The sequence below is a fragment of the Cervus elaphus genome, chromosome 13 (genome assembly GCF_910594005.1).
Source record: "Cervus elaphus chromosome 13, mCerEla1.1, whole genome shotgun sequence".
NCBI classification, from domain to species: domain Eukaryota; kingdom Metazoa; phylum Chordata; class Mammalia; order Artiodactyla; family Cervidae; genus Cervus; species Cervus elaphus.
The window spans coordinates 14,508,594-14,533,423 of record NC_057827.1 but is presented as its reverse complement, the minus strand read 5'-3'; the positions used below and the strand labels follow the sequence as shown (position 1 = coordinate 14,533,423).

General features: G+C 54.8%; 1 protein-coding gene and 1 long non-coding RNA gene across 3 annotated transcripts in view; both read left to right on the top strand.

The window, feature by feature from the left end:
- Window positions 1–1,007: 1,007 nt before the first annotated feature.
- On the top strand, window positions 1,008–6,003 carry LOC122706344 (translation initiation factor IF-2-like). Its single transcript, XM_043921496.1, has 2 exons — window positions 1,008–1,661; window positions 3,945–6,003. Exons 1-2 carry the CDS (start codon window positions 1,183–1,185, stop codon window positions 3,958–3,960), a joined length of 495 nt encoding a protein of 164 aa, XP_043777431.1. The 5' UTR covers window positions 1,008–1,182; the 3' UTR covers window positions 3,961–6,003.
- An 8,838-nt stretch (window positions 6,004–14,841) lies between these two features.
- Window positions 14,842–24,830, top strand: part of LOC122706784 — a 37,081-nt gene continuing 27,092 nt past the window's right edge. For both annotated transcript variants that reach the window (XR_006344461.1, XR_006344462.1), the window contains exon 1: window positions 14,842–14,993. This is a non-coding gene — a long non-coding RNA (uncharacterized LOC122706784). The remainder of the gene's footprint in view (window positions 14,994–24,830) is intronic.

Here is a 24,830-nt window from a genome sequence, read left to right as displayed (position 1 = left end):
TGTTGTTGTTTTCTTTTCCCTTTCTCTCTTTTCCTGGTTTGAAGGAAGCTCAGTGTGTGGGAGCTTGCAATTTTTGTTGTTACTGAGGCTTTGCAGCACCCACACCACCATCATACATCACTGTGTTGTGGTTTGATTTTAAAAGGGGGTGGTGGGTAAGGGGATGTGAAAGAAAAGGGATCATTTTGTAAAGTGTATTAAACTTTGATACTCAGTTCCAGTCAATACATGTAGACCAGAAAAATCTGTCTGATTTGTGCATCTGAGCAGAGTTCTCCATCTGACCCTCAGCTTCTTTCTGTAGATATATACATACATAAATCTAAGTATGTTCTTATGACAGAACATTGCTGACCTCCAGATTGAGGTTTCATAGGTTGTTGTTTATTTTCTCCTCTTGCAAGTGCTATCCATGTGAGTGTGTGAAGTTTTCTCTAATAAGTAAAACACAGGCCCTTTGCCCTGTTTGTTTTGTGTTAGTTTATTGTAAACAGCCATTTGTTGTAAATTATTATTGGCATTAAATTATAATTTATGATTTTCAAAGCAAAAGACAGTCCCTGTTTTATTCTGCTTTAAGCATGTGTTCTAGACGTTGGAAATCTCTCTCTCACTCTCTAAGTTTCAGCAATGTAGCTTGGGATCTGCGAGGCAGAAAAACAGGACCCCCAATTTTTCAAACGGTTAAAACAAAACCCCTTGTATATGTTTAGAGTGGCTGGAGGAGGATCTGTTTAGAGTCTTGAGTTTGGTTTAAGTTTATAGCATTTAAAGAAAGTTTTTCTTTTCACGCTGAGTTAGAACAAAAGATCTTTGCTGCGACTGAATTGGACAAAAGACGAGGGCTGGGACCCAGCGAGTGCGTTCTGTGTGAAATTGACGAGATCTTTTTTAAAAAGCTGCTAAACATGGCGACTCTTTCCCTTTAAGTGTCTCTTTTTCCTTGCTTTTTTTTTTTCCTCCCCCCCGCCCCCCCATCTGATCTGAGCTCGCTTTATTTCTTTTCCCAACCCCGCTGCCCCTCCTCCTGTTGGTGCTCGGGGGTGGGGGGTGTGTGAGAGAACCCAGTTAGACGCGAAATGCAACAATGGTCCGAGGAGAGAGAGAGAGAGAGGGGCGACCGCTGCTTCTCGCCACTCTCAAACAAACCCGGGGCAGACCGAGCTGGGGAGGGGAGTGGTGATGGTGGTGGAGGCGGGTGGGTTGCGGAATCCTAGCCCGTGCGCTCGGCTCGCGGTCGCCCGGCCTCGGCCCCTGAGCAGCGAGTTCTCGCCGGGGGCCGGGGCTCAAAGTTCGCAGGCGGCGCCCGGGGCCGGCCCCGCGGAGACGGGATGCCGGGGCGAGCATCCGGCCGGCCGCCGGGCCGGGGGCCGGGAGCAGCCGCAGGAGGGGTGCCCCCGGCCCCCGGCCCCCGCCGACGCGCGGCACGGCCCCGTCAGCGCCCCCCGGAAGGCCCGGGGTGCCGGGCGCGCCGGGCCGCCCTCCCGGGACGCGCGTGAGGCGGCGGGCGGCGCGCGGGGGGCGCGCGCGCGTGCGAAACTCGGCCGCGAAGCCCCGCTCCCGACTGGGTCCTGTGAGCGGAGCCAACATGGCGTCTCCCAGCGCGCCGCGAGCGCCGGCCTGCCAGGCGCGGCGGGGCCGGCTAATGGGAAACACATTGGGTATCCGAAAGGGGGAAAAGAAAAACGGGGGCGGGGTGGGGGGGGGTGGCTAAAGGCCGCTGCTTCTGCAGGCAGAGAACCCGCTTTTCAAACTCTCCCCGGCGAGTGAGTGCGGGCCTCGGTGGTGCCTGTCGTTAGAGCGGCAGAACTGCGAGGGGACACGCTGGCGACGCGGTGGCCCCCTTCCCCGTGCGCCCCCCGCCCCTCATGACCGGGAGAGGTTATTCCAGGTCTGCCCCCTCAGCAAGGGCCGAGTGAGAGAAAGTCGGCCTCCGCAACCGCTGGTCTTCAATGAGTGGTGGAGGGGGAGGGGGCGAGGCCATAGGAACAGCCCTCGGTCAGTCGTCGCGCTCGTTAATGTAGGGGCTGCAGCTGGGGGGGTCGCCCCGCGAGCCCCTCCGAGTTGTTGGAGTGTGGGGACCGGTCGGCCATCCCCCCCGCAGGACGTGGGCACAGCTAACTTGCTGCTTCCGTGGCAAACTTGGAGGAAAGGGGGCTTTCCGGGTGGAGGGCAGGCTCCGGGCGAGGGGGGAGGGGTCGCAGGCTCTAGAAACGCACGAGCCGGCGTGGACGGCACCCCTGACGGGAGCGCTTCTGCAGTGGTGGTGGGGGGGGCGGGGGGATCTCCTTTATCGAACAGGTTTGAGAGCAGGGGAGGTCGGCCGTGGGACAGATCCGGCCGCCCGTAGAGGGTCTCCCGAGGGCCTCTGCAGAGACTCTGGCTTGGGCCCGGGCTGAGCTCTCCGCCGCCGGGGGGAATCGCCCCTGAACGTCCCACTGCAGCTCCAGCCCAGGCCTGGAGACCCTTACCCTCAGCCTCCTGGGAGGGGAGCGAGGTTCCTCTCTGAATTCCGGGCCTCGTCAAGATTTATTGAAGTTAGGTTTCAAAAACGTGCTTCAGATGATTTTTTCCCATTTTCTCAGATTTCAAAGGCTCCCTGCAGTGCGGCTGCCTAATTAATGGTGAAATTCAACTAAATCTAATTATGCAGTAATTTTAAAGCAGTTAGTGCTGGGCGTTGGTTTGTAATAGGACCCCAGTTTTTTAAAGTTTGCTTACTGTGTTGGTTTAGGAGAAAGCTATCTTTTGTATGGCAAAGAAAGAGGGGGAAATAGTTTTCCTGCGTGAAGGCCTGAGACCGCCCCCCACCCCCTCCATTTCCATCCCCACTTCTATCTATCTATCTCCCTGCCCTTCTCGCTCGCTCTTTTTCCTGCTGCCAAGCTCAAGCTGAAAGACTGAGCGAGGTGCTAACCCAGCCAGGAGACCCAGTTTCATAGCTAAAGGGAAAAGGCAGAATTTTTCACAAGGAGACACAAAGGGACTTGGTATCTGCCCTCCTGGACGCATCTGTAAATGCCCGAAAACAGGGAAGGGACTCTCATCTCCTCTAATAGAGAACAGATTTCCTCTCTTTAACATCCATTGTCATTAAGGGGAAAAGCTGACTCTTGGAGTTATAAATCTTATCGTCCTTCTGATAACAGACTTGTAATAAGTTAGCGTCTTATTCAAAGTGAACTGTAAAACTGCCTCATTTAATATGGCATCTGTGTCATTAAAACTTTTCCATTTTTTTCCCCCTTGCGTCTTGCAGGCCTGGCATTCAGGCAAGCCCTGAGGTGCCTAGTGGGCCTCTGGGGTTGGACCAAGAGGGAGAGAGGTGTAAGAGATGGGCTGCCTGGTTTTAGCCTCTGGATCTCAGTCTGGGGGTGAGAGACCCCTGAGACAGAGAGGACCTGGGTGGGGGGGATGCTGTGTCCCCCTTTCCCATTCCCTGGGGCGGCCCCCTCGAAATGACGTTCCTTGAAAGAAACATGCTTGTGATTAGCTAAGCAAACACATCTGCTTTCGGAGTTGGGCCTTCGTTAATTAGCTGAACAAAGGACCGTTTTGCTTTTTACCTTTTGCTGGGGGAGAGTGTGTTATTTCAGGAGTGTCGCGGGCCCTCCTCTTTTCAATTGCAGCCACGACGTTAATTTTATTGGGATTACTGATGGGAAATGAGGTGGCGCAGGCTTCCGAGAGGAAAAGCTTGATCATTACCCCCTCTGGAACTATATTTTTCCACCCAACCTCCCGCTTGCGAGGAGGGGGTGGGGGGCGAACTGCGCAGCAAGTTCGGAGCAATTGGAATCAGGCTCGCCGGCCGCTGATATCGGGTGACAGAGCGTGTGTGGAAGCTGAACTCTGTAATTTGCGCTTCTGTTTCTTTATTAGGCCTGGACAACGAACTAATGAGCTTTGGCCCAGCACAGTGTCACTTGTATTTATTTTCTTAGGGCAACTTTGAGGTAGCGGAAGTGTTCCTCACCAAGAGCCCGGGAGGGCCAGGAGCCCTGACCGAGACTGCCCTCGGCCGGGGCTGGTGGCCGCGTCCCCGGGGAGCGAGGAGGCGCGCAGCACTGCCGGAGCCCGGGGCCTGGGCCTTTAGGTGAGGCCCTGGGGCTCTCAGGAAGGGTTAGGCCCTTTGGAGGCCCAGGCATTCCCGCAGGCCCAGCTCCCTGAGATCGAGGTCGAGGGCCGTGAGGCCAGCCTGGGGCAGGCCCCCAGGCGGGATGACGGTCAGAGGTGCAAAGGTGGCGTGGCTTCCTCCTGGCGCCGGACAGAGGAGGGCTCCACAGGCCGAGCAGGTCCGGCCAGAGACTCCTTGGAGCGAGCGGGGCTCTCCCGCCCCGTGGCCGAGGCGCCCGTCTGCTTTGTGTTGAGGGAGGCCTGGCTCAGCTCTTTGGCTAACTGGTTGGGGGGTGGGTGGGGCGGAGGAGACGCTTTGAAGGCGCTCTCGGAATCCTGAAGTGCCGGGGCTTCCCTGCCGGTGCTTGCTCCAAGGAGTGTCAGTTGGAGAGGCCTGGGATACAGTCAAGGAGGAGTTGGGGGCTGGGGGCCGCAGAGGGTCAGCGGAGGCAGCGCGAGCATCCCTGCGCTGCGGCTGAGAACACAAGCCCCCCAGGAGGAGCGGGGGGCGGGGTGCGGGGCAAACGGGAGCCCAGGGAACTGCGAGGCGAGCGGGGGCTTCTCCGCCCCGCAGCCGGAGGCTTCCCGCGGCTCCCGCCTCGCTCCCCGCCAGGCAGCCCCGGCTAATAACGCCCAGGCGCTGTGCCCCCGCCCGCCCCGTCTCCCCTCGCCCCATCCCTCTGCTTTTTCTCCCCCCCTCCCCACCTCTTCCTTCCTTCCTGCAAATGGGTGTTAACGTGGGTCTTTATGTTCTGTCTATAACTAGGATGTAATCACGCGCCCCATGCCTCTCTCTAAAAGCATTTAATAAATGTCTATTAAAGCGCTACAAATGTAAGATGAATTTAGTGGCGCGGCTGCCTCCCTGAATCCAAACGGTAATGATGGATTTATCAACGGGGATTCGCCTTCAACACAGCAAGGGAGGTTTACTCAGCAAATACGTCGGCGAGCACCCACCCAAATACAATCATTTGACCCCCTGCGGGCATTAGCCACCTCAGCTCTTCCGCCGCCTGCTTGGGGGGTGGGGGTGGGGTGGTTAGGGTCGCCCGAGGCCGGCGCCGCCCCTCTCCTGGCCTCTAGCCCCTCCTCTGTCTCCTCCGGGCCTGCGGGTCTCGGTCTCGCCTTTGGGACGAGCGGGGGACCCGGCTTGCAGGTTTGGGCTTGGGGAGTGGGTGATGGCAGTGTTAGAGCGCGCGAGGAAGTGTGGGCTGTCTTGGTTTTGCCAGGTGACATCAGTGAGCGCCCTTTTGCTCCTCTCGGTTTTGAAGAGATAGCAATTGTTCCTGCGAGTGGGCTCTCGAGTCCCCAGCCTTCGAGCACATCTTAGGTCCTCGGATCCTCGCTGGGCCCTGGACACCGTTCTAGGAGAGGCGGCTCCAGGACAGAGGCCTGGGCTGCCAGGCCCTCAGAGGGCCCCGGTGTGCCCAGAGTGGGTGCCCGGCGGGCCTGCCGTCTCCAGGCTCCCCAGACCAGCCAAGCCAAAGCAGAGGCGGCTGTTTTCCAAGGTTAGGATGGAGCCCCCAAGGCGGAGGGCAAAACTTCTGAGTGTCTTTCCCCTGAACAGGTCTGGCTTCTCTCCCACCTGCCCTGGCAGAGCCCACCCGGCCATTTTAAAGTTTCTGTGGCTGTGGGTTTTAGAGAATTTGGTTTGGACTGTGATCATTAACGCGCACAAACCCCAGTGACCACCACCTCTTTCTTTTTGTCTTTTTATCTTTCTTCTCCAGAGGGGAGGAAAAGTGCTGGCCTGTTCCATCAAGCCCGGTTCGCATTTGCTCTGGCCTCTGATTTCTCTTTCTTCTTTGGAAATTTCATTGAGATGTCTCTGTACTTCGCTTGTCAGTTATCTTTGTTCCTTTTAAATAAAGGGCTTTTAAATGGACTTATTGCTCCCAGCGTGGGTTCCTCTCTCTAAATGTTAGAAAATTGTGCCATCTACCCGCTATGCTGAGTACTGTCACACTCGGAGACCTCGGGGACCTCCGGGCCGGCTTCAATGCCGCCGTGTCAGGGGCCGCGGGCAGCTGGCGGAGGGGGCGGCTCACGTGGATTTTTGCAGATTTCCGCCAGCAGCAGGCCCGCGTGGCCTCGCCAGGGCCCGGCCCGCCCCGCGCGCCGCCGCCGGCTTCATGGCGGCCGCGAACCCGGGGCTGCGGCCGATCCCGAAGCACATCGCAGGCGTGGTCGGGGCTCTCCCCTTCTCCCTTCCCTCCTCCGAGATGCCCCGGGCCGGGAAGGGGGGCGCCGGGGCTGCCTGTGGACCGGAGCAGCCGCCGGGGGGGTCGGGGATGACCGCGGACAATGCGGGGAGGCCGCCAGGGAGGGGCCGCGGGGGGACTTGGCCGCGCCGCTTTGGAGCGCTCCTGCCCGCCGCCAGCCCCCCTCTCTGCCTCGGGGAAGCCGGGCCCAGGCCTGCGGAGAGCCACGGCCGCCGACCGGCTTCTCCGCCTCGGTGAGCGAGAGGGGAGCTCGGGCCAGGCAGTTCGCTGGCAACTTTCAGCTCCGTTTTCCCCGGTAGAGAGCCTTCTGTTGTCTTCTGGAAGGCCACTCACTACTTGCTTTGCTTCAGGGGAGTGTGGTTTAGCTGAACCGAGTTCGAACAAATCAGATGTCTGACGTGGGGTCTCCTCACCCCGACCCCTCCTCTGCAAAAACCACAGGTTCTTTTTGAATGAGTTAAAATGGATTAACAGTTTAGATTTTATTATGTGGCTACCCCTCTCAGATGCCCTTTTTTTTCTTTCTTTTTTTAGCCTATTAAAAGTATTAGCTAAGATTTCCAAGTGTCAGTCGGGTATTTATGCTAGTGGAGGTGGGGGTGGGGGGAATCTCCGATACGGTTTATGACTTTTATTACATGTTTCACACTGTTCGAGAAATGGAGTTTTAAACAACATACAATTAAATCTATATTGCTCTTTGGAGAAGGGCCAAGGAACTCGACAATCAATTAGTTTAGATATTTTGATACTTGTTGCTAAAATCAAAGTGTAAAACCACCACCCCAAGGTAAAGCTACCTCTCCATTTTTCCTAAGGTCATGGAGCTACCACATAGGAAGTGGCAGTTGCTTTTTTCCACTCCAGGCTGTTTTTCCTGATTACTCTGCACAGATTGGTCTTTTTTAAAAAATTCAGGTTCTTTTCCATGTTTTTTCCTCTCGTTTCTCTCTCTCACTACCATCTCACATCTCCTGCCTTTATCAGTCAGGTTTAGTTGTAAAAAAACACATTTACTTTTAATTTGTATTATTTGAAAATGAGTTGTCTTGCTCACCCTCTTCATCCCTCTCTCCTTGCCTTGACACTAAGAAGGGAAGCCGGCTTTTTTAATAACCGCAGTAATACAGTGGTTTCCAGACAAAGACAAAATTATGTTCTTTATAACTACAACATGACGAGAAGAGGGGACTCATCCTTTCTCTATCTCTTTCTTACTCTCAGTCTCTCACTCACACTTCTGTCTCTTTCAATAAGCAGTTTAGGAAATAATCTGCATTGAACAGAAACTGCTTCCTTCTTTAAAATGACAGCTTTTCCACCTCCCTGGCTGTCTCTGGGCCAATCCCCTTGACTACCTGGTGGCAGTCTGCCTGTCCTTGGACCTGGCAGGGGCTGGGGGTGCCTATGGAGACCTGGAGCATCGTGAGAAAGTGGGAGGTCCAGCTCACCTGTACAGTGCAGCTGAGGCAGGGCTTCTAGCGAGTTCCAGAGGGGAGCTTGCTAGTTTATTAGATAGTTCTTACTTCCCCTTAGCATCTTCTCCTTACAGACACCCCAGGTTCTCTAAAGGAGGGGGGTGTCTGAGGTTTTGCATCTGTCCACCCACCCCACCCCACCCCCACCCATTTCCTTTTCTGCTTTCTAGGCTGGGCAGCTTTTTGCCAGCTTCATGACTGATTTGAAAACCCTGTGGCTCTTGGGATTGAGCAGGCCAGTCCCTGAACTGGCATCTCCACCAGGATGGGACATCCAGAACCTCCCTGCTTCTCCAAAAGAAAGGCTCTGAATCCAGGGAAGGGATGGGACGGGATGCCATTAGCCTCCCTGCAGAAGCCTTGCTCTTCCTCCCAGGGAGTGAGGACTCCTCCCGGAGCTGAGAGGGACCTTTGCCTGGACTCAGCGATGTGGCCTTGCGGCGCCTGGGCTTCCCGCTTCCACCCTGCCTTGCGCCCACCCCCATGCCGCGGCCCTAATTGTGAGGAAGGTCTGGGAAACATTTTCTCTGTGCTAATTTTATATTTCCCCTTTCCCCCTCACAACATTAAACATAATTTTGCGCTGTCAGTGTCACTAAGATTGCGGTTTGTTGACGTCTCTACTTGGAAACACGACCCCTCCGCCTCCAACGGGGAGTCCTCCCTGCGTAGCCTCTGGGAGGCCGCTTCTCCACCGAGGCTTTCAGGGTTTCTGGAACACCCTGAGAGAGAGAGAGAGCGAGAGAGAGACTGCAGTAAAGGCCATAAGGGTCCCTACCAGAACCCCGCAATCATTTCAAATCCCCTCTCCCTGTGACAGCAGGAGCCAATGTGTTTTTGATGTGCGTTTGGTTGTTGGCTTGTTTGTTTAATAAAATCCCTGTGTGTGTTTTACTGTCTCAGTGTCTGTGACGTGTAACCACAGCCACTCCACTTTAAAAATGTCCCTTTGCATGTCTTTTCTGTTGGTCTGTTTTAGTCTGTCCTCTGCAACTTCTTCCTGTTCTCCACCCCTGCCCCCTCCCTCCCCAATATATTTCCTTGGCCTTAGCAGTAATCCTCAGGCCCACCGGCCACGTTCCTGGAGATGAAATCCATCTATCCCTTGTGTTGCTTCACCAAGGCCCAGTTATCTGGGGCTTTTGGTGACAGGAGCAAGAGAGAGAAAGACACTTCTTATTTTTGAAGGCCTTGCTCCTTTCTTTCTTCCATGTGCCAGCCCGGAGGGGCTTGGGACTTAAGCAGATGCACCTAGGGTCTGCAGGTTTGCTCTTTGTGCCTGGCCATGGTTCTGGTGGCTTCTCCTCTGTTTTCCTTTTCTTTGGAGGAGCTGCTGGCTACTCTGCCCTGTCCACAATGGTGTTTCCGCGCCTGTGTGCACCAAGGCTGGTGGGTTTCAGGGCGATTATCTCATTTCGCTGGTGCAGAGCGAAGCGGCTTGCAGCCCCTGGGTCAGGCATTCAGCAGAGGGCCCATGTCACAGACCCAACCCAAAGGTTAATTTTCCCTCATTAGCATGTCCATAGTTTGCTTCTAGCCCAGGAGCTCGGGTCCTCTGTGTGTCACCTCCCGGCTCCCCTCTAAAAGTCTCTGGCACCTTCGCTTGCTCTCCTGGACCTCTCTTCACAACCTCACATTCTGCCAGGTTCCTATTGGGCTCATGGACTCTAATCTCTGAAAACCCATCTCATCCATTTTCAGACAGCTTGCCTGTTTTCATCCTAGAGCCCCGGTCTTCCATCCACCCCTCTTTTTGCCCCCCTCTTTCTCTTTCCTCTAGGCACCTCATTTACAAACCGATTCTGCTTTATTTGAATTAGTTCACTTCTCCTCTTTTACTTTCTCCCCCTCCCCTTATCCTTTCATTCAGGGCTAGTAAAAGCAAAAGATACAAAATGGCAAAGTTCAGCTGCATGTGGTGGGGTGGGGGGAGCCAACCATCCCAGCCACCTAGAAAGAAGCTGAAGGTTTGTAATGACAGAAGAAACAACAAAAGCGAATTGCATATGCGGCTTAAGTGGGCGAGTGTGTTTGTGTGTCTATATCTGTGTGTGTTTTTCAGATTTCTTTGAACTGCTTTTGTGCTGACTCGACAGAGACATTTGCCGAAGCTAGTCATGGTATAGAAACTTTGAGTTAACCTCTTATATCAAATGAATCTTTTCATTTAGAGACTAATAAATCTCAATCTCTAGCTACCTTGTGTAGACCCAGCCTGAGCTCAGTGAGACAAGACTGGGGCTTATAATAAAGACCAGATAAAGTTTGCCAAAGTTTTTTTTTTTCCTCCCCCCTCTCCATTTTTTTTTCCTTTTTAACCAACGTGAAAAATTCCCCCATCTAACAAATAAAACTTCAGGGAAGTAGCAGCTTTTCCTCAGCAGAAGGTTGGGGATTTCTTTACCTTCTTGCAGCAAGCCTGTTGACTGAAGTGGTTTTCCGAGCTCAGACACTGAAATGATTTATAGTTTTTCAACAAGTCATTATTTTGGTGTGTTGTTTAGGTGGGGTTGAGACAATCTAATAATCCATGTAAGATGGGGAGGGGGGAGGGGATTGTCAGGCACCAAGAGGAGAGTTAACATCAGAAACATGAAAGCCAGTCTGGTCTCCGGGGATAGAATTTGGGAAAGAGCCTGCACACGTCTGCTCCTGGGCTATAAAGAAATACATTGTTAACAACAACAAAACAGACAATGCCTTGAGCTCTGCCTTGATTCAGAGCTGAGCTACTTTCAAGATTTTTTAGCAGCACTGTTCATTTTGATGGGGTTTCTGGGCCATTTGAAATTCAACCTTTAGCCAGCCTGCTCATGGGGTATGGTTACAGAATTCATTTTCTGATTTACTATCCCTCCTCCTGTATTTTCTTTATTTCCTGATGGCCTCCCATGGGGCTAATCTTTTATTTTTTTTCCTTTTCTTTTATATTATCCAGTTTTGTTCTCCCCACAAACGACTCAGTGTTTTTCCTGTTTCTAGTGATCACTCATTTGCTTCCTTTTTCTCTTTCCTTCCTTAAGAGACAGAGGAAAATAAAGAGCATGGGAGGGGGATTTCCAAATCATTCCTAAGTGTTATTAATTACTGTTACAAGGCAGGCGATTCTTAACTAATAACAAAGTTGTAAATTACCCCTGACTTTCAAATATTTCTCATTTGTCAGCTCTGATTGATTTGATTAATATTCCGTCCTTTGAAATAATTTTAGCCGCACTTACAATCAGCTCTACTCATGAAGCAGGGAGCAAATCATCACACTCTCACAGGACCTTGCCCCTCTGCTTTTACTTTTCAAGTGAAGTTTTGGTTTCCATCCTGAGCTCCATGATTCTGACTGGAAAGCAACGCTGGAAAAGCTCATAGGCAGTTAAACGGCAGAAATGGAGTGGATGGGGGGACGGTACCTGCGTATGTTCAGTGATTTATGTGTAATTTTGAAAACGTTGTTGAGGAAATTAATTTTATTGAGACAACCAAACAGCCTCATTTCCTAGTTCTCCTAAACATTTTCTCCCTCCAGATTCAGGCTGAAGGAATGGATTTTTATAGGATTCCTAAACACAGGACATTCACCCAGGCCAAGCCCAATTTCTCCTTATTTTTCTCTACACCTTTTCTCAGAAAGACCTGGTCTACCCCTAGTCCACCCAATCAGAGATAGGGATCGCTGCTGGGGGGAAAAGGTGTATGCTGAGTGTTGGGAGGTTGAAAAGGTCAAAAGGGCTGCCCAGAGGAGAGCACCCTGAAAACCCCACCCTTTGGGAAAGGGGTTTATATTTTCCAAAAGTCCTTTTCCCTTCCATCATCATATTCAGAATGCAATTTTTGAAGCTATCAATATCCGCTGCCTCCAATACCTCTGGAGTTTTCATCTTAATTATATTATTAAGTGAAGTACTGTGCTGTCAGGGAATTGAACATGATTTATGACGTCTGCCTATTAAAGGATCGATTGTGAATATCGCTACTATCATCTATCAATATTCTTAGGCCGGGGGTATTTCTCGCTCCACGGTTGTTACTTGTAATACCAAAATGATAGACTGCAGGATAAGACTATTTCTTCTCAGGACTAGCTTTCCAGGTGCGGCTGTGAGTCAGCGTGGGGAGACCGGAAGCTCTGCGCGGCCCACCACATCTCGCACCCAGAAAGGGTTTAAAGTTTTGTTTTTTTCTTCTTAATGTGAATTTTCCCTCGGGTCTAGTAGAAGAAGCTAGAGTCGCTTTTTAGAGAAAGAAGTAACCTCTGCTGGTCGATATCAGGAGCCTGTGTTTCTGAGCTGCCAGGTGATTCGCAATGAGACCAGAAGCCGAAAAAAAGAGCGAATGGGGGCCCTTTCATAGGAGAGTGGCTGGGTGGGGGCAATCGGGGCGGGTGGGGGCAGACTGGATATTTCTAGAGCAGGTGCCCGGGTCGTGCCGATGCCCTGGGCCTCGGAGGTGTTCCGTTTCTGGGATCAGTCGGGGCTCTCTATCCCGACCACCCCGACCACCTGCCCCGCCTAGGTGGAGGCGGGTGCGAAACGTGCTCGGGCCGATCCTGCACGCGGAGGCCTTTTGTCTGCAGACAGAGCGCAGCGTCTGTTTTCTTCCACCCTCGCGGGGCACGGCACGGGGTCACCGGCGAGTCTCAGCCCCTGGTTTAGGGGGGCTGGGAAGGGGAGGCCGTGCAGGAGGAAGCCAGGGAACCCTTTCCCGGAGCCGCTTCGGAGCGGAGGCCGGGGCGCCCCGGCGGCGTGGGGCGTGGAGAGCGGCCGGGCCTGCGCCCAGCTCCGGCCCCGGGGCGCGCCTGGGGCCGCGAGGAAGGCGGAGGCCTCGGAGCCGGTGCAGCGCCCGCGGCCCCACGAGGGAGGCGTACCTCGCCCGCAGCGCCGCCGCGCCCGGGGCCTGGGCGGCGGGAGGAGGCCTCGGGCCTGGTCGCGGGCCTAGTCTCGGCGCGCCCCGCGCTCGCCCCGGCCGTCGCCAGGCCTTCGCCCTCCTCGCGGCCCAGTCGCCTTGCCTCCTGAATTCCAGCAGGAAGAAGTGGGCACATCAATGGAGCTCCTAGCCCTCCTTCTCCCCGGCCGGAGGTGGGGGCCCCGCGCAGTGCGTGGCCGCTCGGGGCCGGCCGGACGTGGGAGGACCACAGGCCGGGCGGGAGGCCGGCTGGGCCCGGGCCTGGCTGCCCCGCGCGACCCCTCCTCTCGGGCAGAAGACGCCTCGGGGTCCCACCTCCCTGGCTACCTGCCTGCTCCCTCCCTCCGGCCCCCTGCTCTGCGGCCTACCCTTGACCACTTCGGGGTGTCCCAGGGGAAGGACAGTGTCTGGTACACAGTAAGCACTCAGTCCATGTTAGCTGTGGCTCTTAGCATCATCGGGCACTCCTGCTTCCTCCGTGAGCATCACCTCTCTCATACACGTTTAGTACAGATCAACCACAGCACAGCCGCGGGCCCCCAGCCCCCAACTCGTACCTAGATGCCCAACAGCTGCTTCTGGCCCCTCTGAGCCCAGAGCCACAGCCGTCCACCCCTAACACCCGGGAAGAGCACCCGAGGGCCTCGGCCCTTCCTCCCTCTCGGAGCGTGTTTGTCCAGGTCTGAACCACCGTGAACCCAAGACACTGAGGCCCGAAGCAAGTGTTACCCGGTTTCTACTAAGCTCTGCCCGGGTCAGCGCCAGGAGATGGGAACTTCTATTAAATAAGAACTTCCTTGGAAATGTTGGGGGTGGGGGGGCGATATTTAAAGCAAACAAGAAAAAATGACGATCTTCAGTGTGGGGTTTGGGGGTTGTAGGGGCAGGCCTAGACAGGAGGAGCAGTAATAGCTGAGTCAGAAGCATCGGAAGGACACCCTTTGCTTCCAGAAACACGTTCTTGGGTAAGCCTTTCATCGGCCTGGGCTGAGAGCCTGGGCTGAGATATCGGAGACCTGCCACTAAATATACACACGACACCTTCAGGCCGGATTTCATCTTACGACCCCAATTAAATATCACCCCGCCTTCCTGATTCTTCTTATTATCAATAATACCTCTAATATTCTTGTTATTATTTGCAAACGACGTTTGGGCGGCGGATGTCCCCTGGAACTGCAGCGGGAGCCACGCCCAGGAAGGCGCTCACCTGCTGCGCGGAGCCCGGGACTTTGCCCCCATCCGCGTCCCTTGCCTCCTCCCCACTCCCCCAAGGCTGCCGGATAGCCTTGGATGTGGAGCCCTTTAAAAATGACAAATGCCTTGTCAATACAAACCATCCCTCCCCTCCTGCTTTCCAATTTTCTTTCTTTTTTTTTTTCCGGGAGCGAGCAGGGACCCAGGCGCAAGCCCAGCGGCGCGGATTACACGGCCTGCGTTGTACCGTAATCGCCAAAACCTTGGCCTAATTTACAGCTAATAGATCTCAAGCGAGGGAGTCGGGAAGAAATCAGTGGCCTAAGGAGCTAGATTGGGGCTTTGGAGGGATCGGAAATTAAGGGACTAGGAGGAGGATGTGATTCATATTATTCACCGCTCCCCCCAACACACACACACACGCGCGCGCGCGCGCGGGACCATGCGCCTCCCGGCTCGGCCTTGGCGAATGCAGTCCTTGGTTCTCCGCGGCCTGTGTCCCCGTCGCTCGCTTCCCTCGATCCGGACCGCTGAGCGTCAGGGACGCCTGCGATGCGCTCAGACCCCTCGCCCTCTTCCCGGCTTCCCCCAGCCCCCGGGAGGAGGCGCTGGCGCCCGGGTCGGCCTCTGGTCCCTCCCCGTCGGCGTCCCCGGAGCCCCCATTCACAAAGCCCCGCTTGGAGGAGGCCACACACACACACACACATACACACACACACAGACACAAACACACACACACACACACACACACACACACACCCCGAAGAGGGGAGCTTGATCTTGTCTCATTGGTGTCTCGGGCCTGAAAGGAAAATCGTTTGGGTAAACAGCCAAGCTTCCAGGCTTAGCGCCCGGCTCCCGCCCCCGCCCCCCGCCCCTCCGCCTCCCCCACTCCCCTTCCACCCCGCCCGCCACCCACACTCCGCTCCGCAGCCGGGCCCCGAGCGAGCTCCGCGCCGCCGGCCGGGAGCCCGGGGCTCACGAGTTCAAAGGGCCGCGGCCCCGAGGGGATGCCCTCCTCGCTGTGCCCCGGGGGGCAGAAGCGGACCGCAGGGCGGTGGGACCGGCCCGGGCCACGGTAGGAACCTCGAAACCTCCCGCTTCCCCAAATAGAGCGGGTGTCGGGGGAGGGCGCCGGGGAGTTCCGAGCCCGGAGGGACTGTTTGGCCAAGACCGAGCGGAGGCTGAGCCCCGGGCCCGGGCGGGCCGTCCAGGGCAGGTGCGCAAGTGTGTGCACGATCGCGGGCGAGGGCGGTGAGCCTCCGCAGGCCCCGCGGCGGTCCGCACACTGCGGGGTGACTACCGGGTCCCCACCTCCCTCCAAGCGGGGCGGCTCCTGGAAAAGCCTTTAATCTGATATTAAGGGTTTTCCGAAGTTTGATTCTTTCCAAAGGAGAGTTCTTCACTTAACTGACTATAAACATAATTAATAGTTATTTAACATGCAAAGAAAAAAAAAGGCAACCTTTATGATGTTTAAAAGGATATTGCTCTCTCTCTCTAGTTCACACTCTTAAAACCTCGAAATCTGAAAATATCCTGATGGGATTATTAGACTTGATTATATGGTGACATCCCCCTCCCCTTTCCTTTAATGAAATTCTTCTCTCTCCTGCCTTCCTCTCTCTCTTGTTCTCTCTTTCTCCTTCTCCCAGTCTCAATCTCTCTCTAATCCAGGAGTCATTAGCAACACCCTCTGGCTACATGTTTTGCATCAGTGAAACATTGTGACATAGTTGTAATACAAACTCTGCCGCCTTGCACTGCATCTTGCGGTAGGAAGTGTAATAGCAATAAAAATCATTTTTCATCTCCAGGCATTATTCAGTGGGAAAAAAAAAAAAAAACAGAAAATCTGAATGTGAGAAGCCGAGGGGGTGGAGAGAGAAATGAAGAAAGAGAAGATAAAAGGAGGGAAGGAGAAAGAAGAAAAAGCTTTCCAATTTAGAGACTTCTCAGAACTAGAGGCACATAGATTCAAGCCTATCATTTTCTCTGCTTTCCTCTCCTCTGTTTTCATCCTTCTCCCTCGGTGGACCCCTGAACCCTGATAGGAATTGTCTCCTAGTTCCCAGGGTCTCTCAGCCATTCCCTTCGACCCCAACGTAGCATCCCTTCTGGTGAGAAAGCCCCAGAACTCCCAGGGGCTGGGCCACCCCTTCTCAGCTGGCTGGGGTGAGGAATCCTCATTCAAGTCCTGTTAGGAAATTGGGGCCTCTTTCCCATCGGGTCTCTCAGGAATCTTTCCTGGCTTGATGGAGAAGGAACAACCACCCAGCAAGCCAACGTGGCTATTTTCCTGATGCAGCCCTGTAATTTGCGAGCAAGGGCCCTCAGAGAGCCCCCTAATCTTCACTGAGGAGTGCTGCTTACAGGGAGAAGGAGCATTCCCTCCTTTCCCTCCAGCCCTTTGAGAACTCACCCTGCCAACTCAGGGAGGGCAGAGTTTCCGGGAAAGACTCTCCATGTTGCCTTTGCCTGGGCAGGAAAATGCCAGGGCTTACCCACCACCACAAGCACAGTCTCCCCCCACCCGCAGTCCCCAGACCAGCCATCATTCTATGTGGGACCCACCAAGTTCCTTTCAACAAAAACAAACTTGCAGTCAAAACTCAATTAGAGACAGGTTCTGTACCTGCCTCAAAACAAAGAAACCACACAAATCTTCACGGGCCCCTAAAGTAAATACTCTCTACTTTTAACAGGAAAAAAATCTTGTGTTGTGAAATATTTTACTAATCACCCTGTGTCTGGGGCAGTGCGCTTTGAAACACCAAATTGAACAAATACACATGTAAGTGAGTTAAATTTTCTGTGTGTTTTTAGTCGTGTGAGCTGAAGGGTAGGACAAAACTCTTAAGTTACCAACCGGATAAAATAGGGTCAAACTTGCACCTTGAAGAGAAATGCTGTGATTTGCACTTCTTGCCTTTCCTGTTTTCACTGACCTACAGGTGTGCAAGTCAGGGGCGGCATTTTGTGGTTATTTTGTCAGCAGAGACGAGGGTTGGTGAGGGACAGGGTCCCAGTAGGCTGGCCACAGGCATGGCACAGCCCCTCTTTATGTCCATCTGATGAGAATGAGTGGATATGGGTGGAAATCGTAATTGGGAAGGTCTGACTTCATAAGCACCCGCCTCCTGGGAGATATTCGCAGCCGCCACAGCTGAGTGGCCCTGGAACACACGACGGCCCAAATCCGTGGCCTCCGAGAAGACACCGCTCATTTATTTCATGTTTTCTATGAAAGCAACATCACCACTTAGACTCGGTGATGCTGTAGCTGTATATTTGCTCCTCTTTCTCCTATGATTTTCCCTTTCACCCAGTGCAGACATTGCGGGGTATGTCGGTCACAGATCGGTGGGAAGGCGGCCTGTGCGTTTCGGCTTGTCTTCAAGTTTAGATGATGCAGGGAAAACTCTTGACGGTCCAGTGAGGCGGGAGGCTGCGCGGGGCGGCCGAGGAGTTCCCGTTTCCGCAGCGAGGTGGCGCTCCAGGGCGCGGCAGAGCGCCCGGCCGTCCGCGCTGAGCGCCGCGGCCTCGCTCCGGCAGAGACGGCGGCCTGCGAGCGTCACTCCCGCCGGCTCCCTTTTGCCTCGGCGCCAAAAGGCGGGGAGCGCTCAGACCCGCTCGGCCTGCGGGTTCTCGGGGTGGGCAGAGGCCCAGGGCCGCGACCGCGAAGCTGGCTGGGTCGGGGAGCGCCGCGGGGCCCCGCCGGGGCGCGTTGAGGGCGCCGTGGTCCCGGGAGACCGCGAAGTTCGTATTCGCAGCGGGACCCGGGCGGGGCCGGCGCGGCGGCGCAGGGTCCGCTGGCCCGGTGAGCGCGCGCGGGGTCAGCCCCGGCCCGGACACTCTGGAGGGTTAGGCAGCTCCTCCCCGGACTCGGGAGCCTTCCTTTTTTTCTTTTCCTTCTTCTTCATTTACGCATATACATATATTTTAAGGAAAAAAAAAATACAGGAAAGAAAATCTAATGTTCTCCTTATTGGTTTGTCCCCAAACTAGGCAGTTTTCCAGTTTGATAGTTTTTCTTTTTTCTTTCTTTTCCTTCTCTTTTTAAGAAAACTTTTCTCGCCTTTGGTGTCCCCCACCCCCTTTCTGTTTTCCCTTCTTTTTTCCCCCAACCTATTATACTTCTGAGAGCTGGTTCCTTGTGGGTTGGTGGGTGAGAGAGAGATTAACACTAGCTCCAGAAGACCCAGCATTGGGCAAATGATAGCAAAATGGAAGAAGAAACTATTTCAAATTATTTAACTATTCCCATCCACAAGATTTCGTTTCCACACTTGCCTTCTGTGGGTATCTCGCAGCTCTAAGTCAAAGGCGACCGGCAGGAAATGCGTTTCACCCTGTCACTCTCAACCTGCGGTTGTGGGGCCCATTAGAACCAGTTTGGAAACAATGTCAGAAATGATCATAGTCATAAATAGTCATGGTGAACAGAAATTCTATCCTGCCTGAACTTCCTCTGAGGATTGCCCCGGGCTCTCTGGGACCGGGGCTCCAGGCGCAGACAGTAGGCTGGGCCCTCTTTTCAGCATTTCGATTCCCGGAGCCCTGCCCGGAGAGTTGCCCCCTTACCTAGGGGCTTTGGGTACCTGGCCTAGGCCCTGGCCCCCATCGGGGAGACTCTGTTGAAGCTGCACCCGGCTGCCAACTTGTCACCAGCTGCACTTCTTTTAGTCCGTATTTCCGGCTCCCTCACCCTCCCTGGCATTTTCTGGTATAAATGCAGGAAATTTCAGTCCGATTTAGGAGTCTACAGAAACTCAGAGGGTCAGGTCATTAGAATGTTAACGTGGCGACCAAGAATTATAAACATGATCTAAAAGTCTCTTCCAATTCATTTCTTCAAGTATTTATTTGAGTTAAGCGATGAAAAGTGACAGTTGTGAAATAGACAGCTTTTAAAAGTAATGAAGTCAGATGAGGCTTTAACCTGTCGATTGCGATAAATCAACTTTGAAAAAGAGGAATGAAGAATATTACTTGGGCGCCTAACCACCAGCGTTTGCTGGGCAGGCTGCAGATTCTGAAATCGGCCTGCGATTGCCCTGGGAGCTGTGGCCTGGTGAGGCCCTGAGACTGAAACTTGGCCCTTGGGTGACCCAGCAGTCCTGGCACCCGCGCTGCCTGAAGGCAACACTTTGACAGGGATGGGTCTCTCTTTCCGCTTAGACTTGGGCAGATTTCGGCCACCGCGGTTTGTCTGGGCAGGTGACTTCAGCCCTCAGCACAGTTAGAAATTCAGAGGGACCCCCACCCAGGAGACTAACCGCTATGTATGAGAGAGATGGGAGCTCAACCCAGCTCCCCACCCAGCTGAGGGTGTCAACTTCCTCCAGCCAAGGTGTAGAAAGACCAGGACCTGCTGGACCCCTTTGGAACTGGTAGCAGAAGTTGGAAGGTGTAGAAGAGCAGAAAACTAAATTTCCCGGGGGCCCTGGGTGGGTGGCGCTGGGAGCCCTTCCGGTTCTCACTGACATCAAATGGCCTTGTCTAGGAGGGAACCTGGAAAAGACAGTGACCCCCGGGACAGGCATCCGGAGGTCTTGCTATGGGGAGAAAGGTCTTAATTCTGCATCTCCCCGAGTTAGAGGGTCGGAGATACAGTTCTAAGGAAGGTGAACTGGTAGGGTGTTTTAAAAGAAAGTTGACACATCTTCTTGGAGATCTCAAGCTCCCCACAACAGCAACTTTGGGCCCAGGCTTGGGGGGACTGGTCCCCTTCCCAGGGACTACAACCCCCAGTCCCTTCCCCGCCCCCCCCCCCGCACCCCCGCCCCGCAAACTCTGAAGGGGCATGCCAGGGGCTTCCAGCCTTCTAGGTCTGCCAGGTCTCTTGCCTCCAACAATTCTCCCGGGAGAGGAGGGCCCAGAGGCTTCCCCCGTTCCCTCTGCCCCTGTGCGATGCTGCTTCTTGGAGAAGCCTGTCCCCCGGGGAGAGGCACCACTCTGCTGGAGCGCCAGCAACAGGTCCCTGCACTTGGTCCCCCGAACCCTCCTCCCCTTGCTCTCTCCATCCTCACTTCTGGGGGCACCTGGGAAGCCTGGGAGCACCTCTCCCGTCTTCTTTCTCGGGGCCAATGCAAAACTCAAGACCAGCGAGGAGACAGCGCCCGAGTTTGCGGGCAAGTGCGGGGGCGGGGGGGGGGGCTCTTAGACCTCTCCTGTGCTTCTCCCCTCCCCAGCCTTCGCCCAGCTCCAAATTCCGATTCTAGTCTGGAGGCTCCGACTCGCTCGACTTTGAAGATGAGACCCGGGGAAAGGGAAAGGAAAGGAACCACGCCCTTCCCGGGGACAGTCACTAGCGACGTAGGGGCCACGCTGGGCTGGTGGCTCCACGCTGCCCACCCGGGCCTGAGACGCTTCCCCCTCCCCCGCGGCCAGGGGGCCTGCTGCCCACCCGGTGCAGCGGCCTCTCCCCCCTTCCTGTCCCTTTTCCTTCTCTGCAGACCACGCCGTGGTGAAGGAGGTGCCCCACCCGGGCGCACAGGTCTCCCACTCTCCGCGCGCTCGGCCCGCCCTCCGGGTCAGCCGAGCTGGAACCCGGCGGCGGGGATCCCGCCAGCCGCCGGGCGGCCACCGCCCCCTGCCCGCCCCTCTGGCGCCAGGGTTCCCAGCGTCCCAGGCTGGGGCTTCGGGGGGCGCGGGGGCGCCCGGCCCGCCGGGGTTGGAGGGTGGGTAGCGGGGAGAGCAACTCCCAGTTTCCGGCCGGGCGGAGGGGGCCGCTGAGACTCCTCCTCCTCTCCGCCCCGAGGCACCCGACCGCGGCTCGCCGCGCGTCTCCGCCCGCCCGAGCGTTTCCATAAATCAGGCCGCTGGCAGGCTGCTAATTAGCTCGGGCCGAAAAGAATAGGCAGAGGGAGAGTCCAGGAGCGCTGAGGGGGGTGGGGGTGCCAGCTCGGTAGGTGGGAGATCAGAATTTCCCCGGGACCAACCGGAGGCTCCGCGGGGCACGCCAGCAGCCCCCGCGGAGGACCCCTCACATCGCTCCTCCCGCCCCCCACACCCCCCTCCAGCCGAGGCCTCCAAGCTGGGCCCCCAGATCACAAGCCCCCCGCACCGAGCGCATCCCCGCGTTCGACCCGGCCCGCCCACCCACGCCGCCGCCCGCTCTCCCACTCGCTGAGCCAGCCCCGCGTTAATTATCTCTCCCCTCACCCCCTACAATCTCGCAAGACTTTTCACAACTCATCCCGAGTGTTTCCTCCTTAAGCCCGCAGCCTCCGGCGGGAACAGCCGCCGGGCAAAGAGGGAGGTGGGTCTGGAAGGAGGGCCAGCCCCCCTCCAGGCTTTTGGGATGGCGGGATGCTCCCAGGTATGGAGGACGCTGTGTGGCCTTGGACCTGTTCCCCCTCCCCCAGCGACAAGGCAAGGCAGGCCCTTCGAGATGAGAAATAATAACTAAAGTTGGAATATTGATGGCCGTGTAAATTCAGAGCAGAGCACGCGGCGAGAGAGCAACCGCTGTTTATTTTCTCTTTCCTCCCCCACCCGTCTCCCAGGCCGCCTGGCTCCGCTCGCCCCCGCCTCCCCCCCCAGTCCTCCCCGCCCTCGGCCGGGAAGGGACTCTGCGATGACATCAGCCTCCCCGCCCCCGGCCCCGGGACCCCGGAGCGGAGATTGACAGGTGTCGCTCGCAAGGACAATGCCTTCCAGGTGTCATCATCGCCTACTCAGCCCTCCCCACCCGCCCTCTCTGCCCCCTTCACTTCCAACTCGCCTGCGGCCCCCCCCCCCGCCCCGCTTCTCCTCCGAGGGAAGCGCTCTCTCCACCCCTCCCCTAGCTCCTCGCGTCTGGGCCTCGGGGCCTCGGTCTGTACGGGCGGGGTGGCGGGACTCCGCCTGGTGCCTGCGGCGGGGCGGCCCGGAGATGCCCCGAGCCCCGGGACGGGTCGAGGCTGCGAGAGGCAGCTCCGGCAAAGGCCGATCGGTGTCTGCTCTCCATCCCCATCCTCGCCCCGACCCCGAGACACTCCACAAGCACACGCGCGCGCACACACAATATAACAGACGCGAAGATAATCCTGCCATCTGGCAAATCCCAAATTTGGCGCCCAAGCTCTGAAAGCCACGGCGAAGTGGCATCAGGGAGTAGGTGGCTGGCTGAACCTGCCCTGCGCTCTGGAGCCGAAACGAGGGTGCTGAGTTCCGCGCCCGCAGCTGCCCGCACCTTGGCTGATCCCCCATCCCTGCCCTGACCCCTCGATTTTGTGAGGTTTTGCTCTTACAGTGGACAGAGGTTCTGGGAGTCGGGAATGGGGACACAGGAATTCTGGGGCGGGGGCGGCCGTCCCAGTTCCCACCAACACTGCCTCAATGAGCTAAAACCCAAATTCGGCTTCATTATGTAACACCAAATGTAATTTATAGCTGGGCGGCCTGTCGGCAGCGATTTAGATCTTTTGGTGATAAGGATCACACTTATTAGATTTCTTCAAAGCCAATGGGGGTTTTCTGTGTATGTGTGTGTGTGTGTTTAAGGAGGGAATTTGTGCTAAATTGCCCAGTGCTCGTGTGATAACTGTCAAAAGTTTGACATCAAAGGAGCTAATATTATTCAGTTACTAGAGACGCTGTCTGTCTAAATAAGAATATCTTAATTACTGCATGACAAAGGTAGGAAGGGGTCGGATCTGAAAAGGGGAGGACATTCAGACACTCCTTTTGATGCGCTATCTATATTAGACCAATGCGTGGCTCTTAATCAGGCTTCCCCCGATTTCCCTTCCTCTCCCCCGTCGGTCCTCTGAACTTTATAACTATATGTAAACACGTTGTCAGTGGGCACATAATCTTCTCGGGTTCTTATTAGAAGAAATTTCCATCCTTTCCCGTTCTAGATTAGCAGTGGAGTCCGCTCCATCAATGAAGGGACTAAGGTTTCGTGGACAATAATGTGGCAATTGTTGATGGTTTGTGACCCATAAAATGTGGAGGTGACTGTTCTGGCTTTGGTATGTAATTATGCAAAACACTTTCCATAAAGACTTGCCATTCGATCTAATGGCAGTCCCTGCGGTCTATTTCAAATAGGGAGGGTCTATGTACAGAGAGAGAAAAGTAACATTTGTTTTAACACAGGTTTTATGGGGGGGATGGATAAATACAAACACATCGCAACTGCCGCCCAAAGTATTTTTTCGAGTCGAATTAAAATAATTACGAGGGGGTTTAATAAGTTAATCATAGCAACACGGCCTATCCAAACACAGAGGGAGGGGCGTTCAGGCTTCAGCCCACCACCTCCGCGACCTGGGACTGGGCTTGTGGGTGGCGATTCAACCTCCCGCTTAGGCAGAGGAGGGTGAGGCTCCGTGCCGTCTCGGTCCACCTGGGTGCCGGGCTGGGCTCTCAAGCTCACTCTGGGGCTGAGATTGGGGGAAGGGTGGGCAACGTCCCCACCCCGAAATCTTGTCCGCGGAATTATTCGACAGAGGGAAGTTTAACAAAGCAGTCGTCTCCCAGGAAGCCCTCCCCCACACTCCCTCCGCCTCTAGCGCCCTCAAACCCCCAGGATCTGGGGCCCACAGAAGGCCTGGTGGGAGGGGATGCGGGGCCGGAAGGAGTGCCCGCAGGATTGGGGTGAGATGTCTAAACTCGGCGCTCTGGCTCAAGACATAGTTGCGGGCCCGACTCCCAGCGGCTGAAAGCAGCACCTTTCCATGCCACCTGAGGTTCTGTTTTGTTCTTAAAAAAGAAGACGACTCTAAAAAAGCTTGGAGAAGAGGTGGAATGAGACACGAGGTGGTCAGCCGTCCCAGCCGCCGGCTACAAAGCAAGCGTTTCTCTGTAGCACCGTTGCCCCCCACCCCGCCCGGAGAGGCGCCCCCCAGACTCAGATCCGCTCTGCGTCCAGCTCCGCGGCCTCTCTGCCCGCTGCGCAGTGACGTGGCAGTGTGAGTTCCGCAGACACAGGCGACAGGGGATTTTTTTTTTTTCCAAGGGGGAAATGATGATTAAAAGAGAGAATCATCTAAATATCAAAGTGACACATGGGGAGACCTGGAAAAAATATTTAAGCTAATGAAAAGCAAATAAAGAAGCAGGCACTTAGGCCGGGAAATTAAATATTATGTTTAAGATGGTGCTTTTGTGCGGGCTTGAAGATTTCCGATTCATGTACACATAATAAACACTCAGGTTTGTCATCTGGAGGTGCAAATCTGAAAGATATTCCAACAAATGAAGTGCCGGCAGAGAGAGGAATAAAGAGATCGGCGCCTGTCAGGGGTCAGGCAGCCTGAGATTGCTTCTAGAGATCTTTTGAAAATTTCACACGATTGAAGGCTTAGGGGCTTCACTGTGCTTGCATTTCAAACTCAGATCAGTGGGATCACAATCAAAAATAGAGGTCTGGAAAAATTTGATGCAAAGATGGCCACGGGCTGCAGCGTTTCTCTCACTAGCTCACTCTTTCTCTCCACCCCCTCCCTTTTTTCTTTCCAAGACAGACACCCTGACATGGCTGTGATCCTTTGGATGACAGAGTTGTCAGAAAAGAAAGAGAAAATTGCATCTTGTCTCGTAACTTCTTTTCAGTCAAAAGGAATTTAGGATCTTATTTCCAATAAAAGAGAGAAAAAATGACCATTTTCTGGCAAGCATAGGACCCTAGCTCAAAAGAGTTTTGGGTTTCATAATTAGTGATTTACTCCTAGACATTTAGGTCTGGGTCTCCTCTTCATTTATCCAGATTATTAAGATGATTTCTCATTCAACTTGTGCCCCTACATTACATTTAAATTTCTTCCCACTGTCAATCTTATACAAGTTCAGGTAGATAAACATAAGTACACACTTACACATATACATGTATATGCACACACAACTTTGTTAAACCTGGAGATTGGCCTGGCTGCTTCATATTTTGTGGGATTTCGTGCCCACTCAAATTGCATCCAACCCC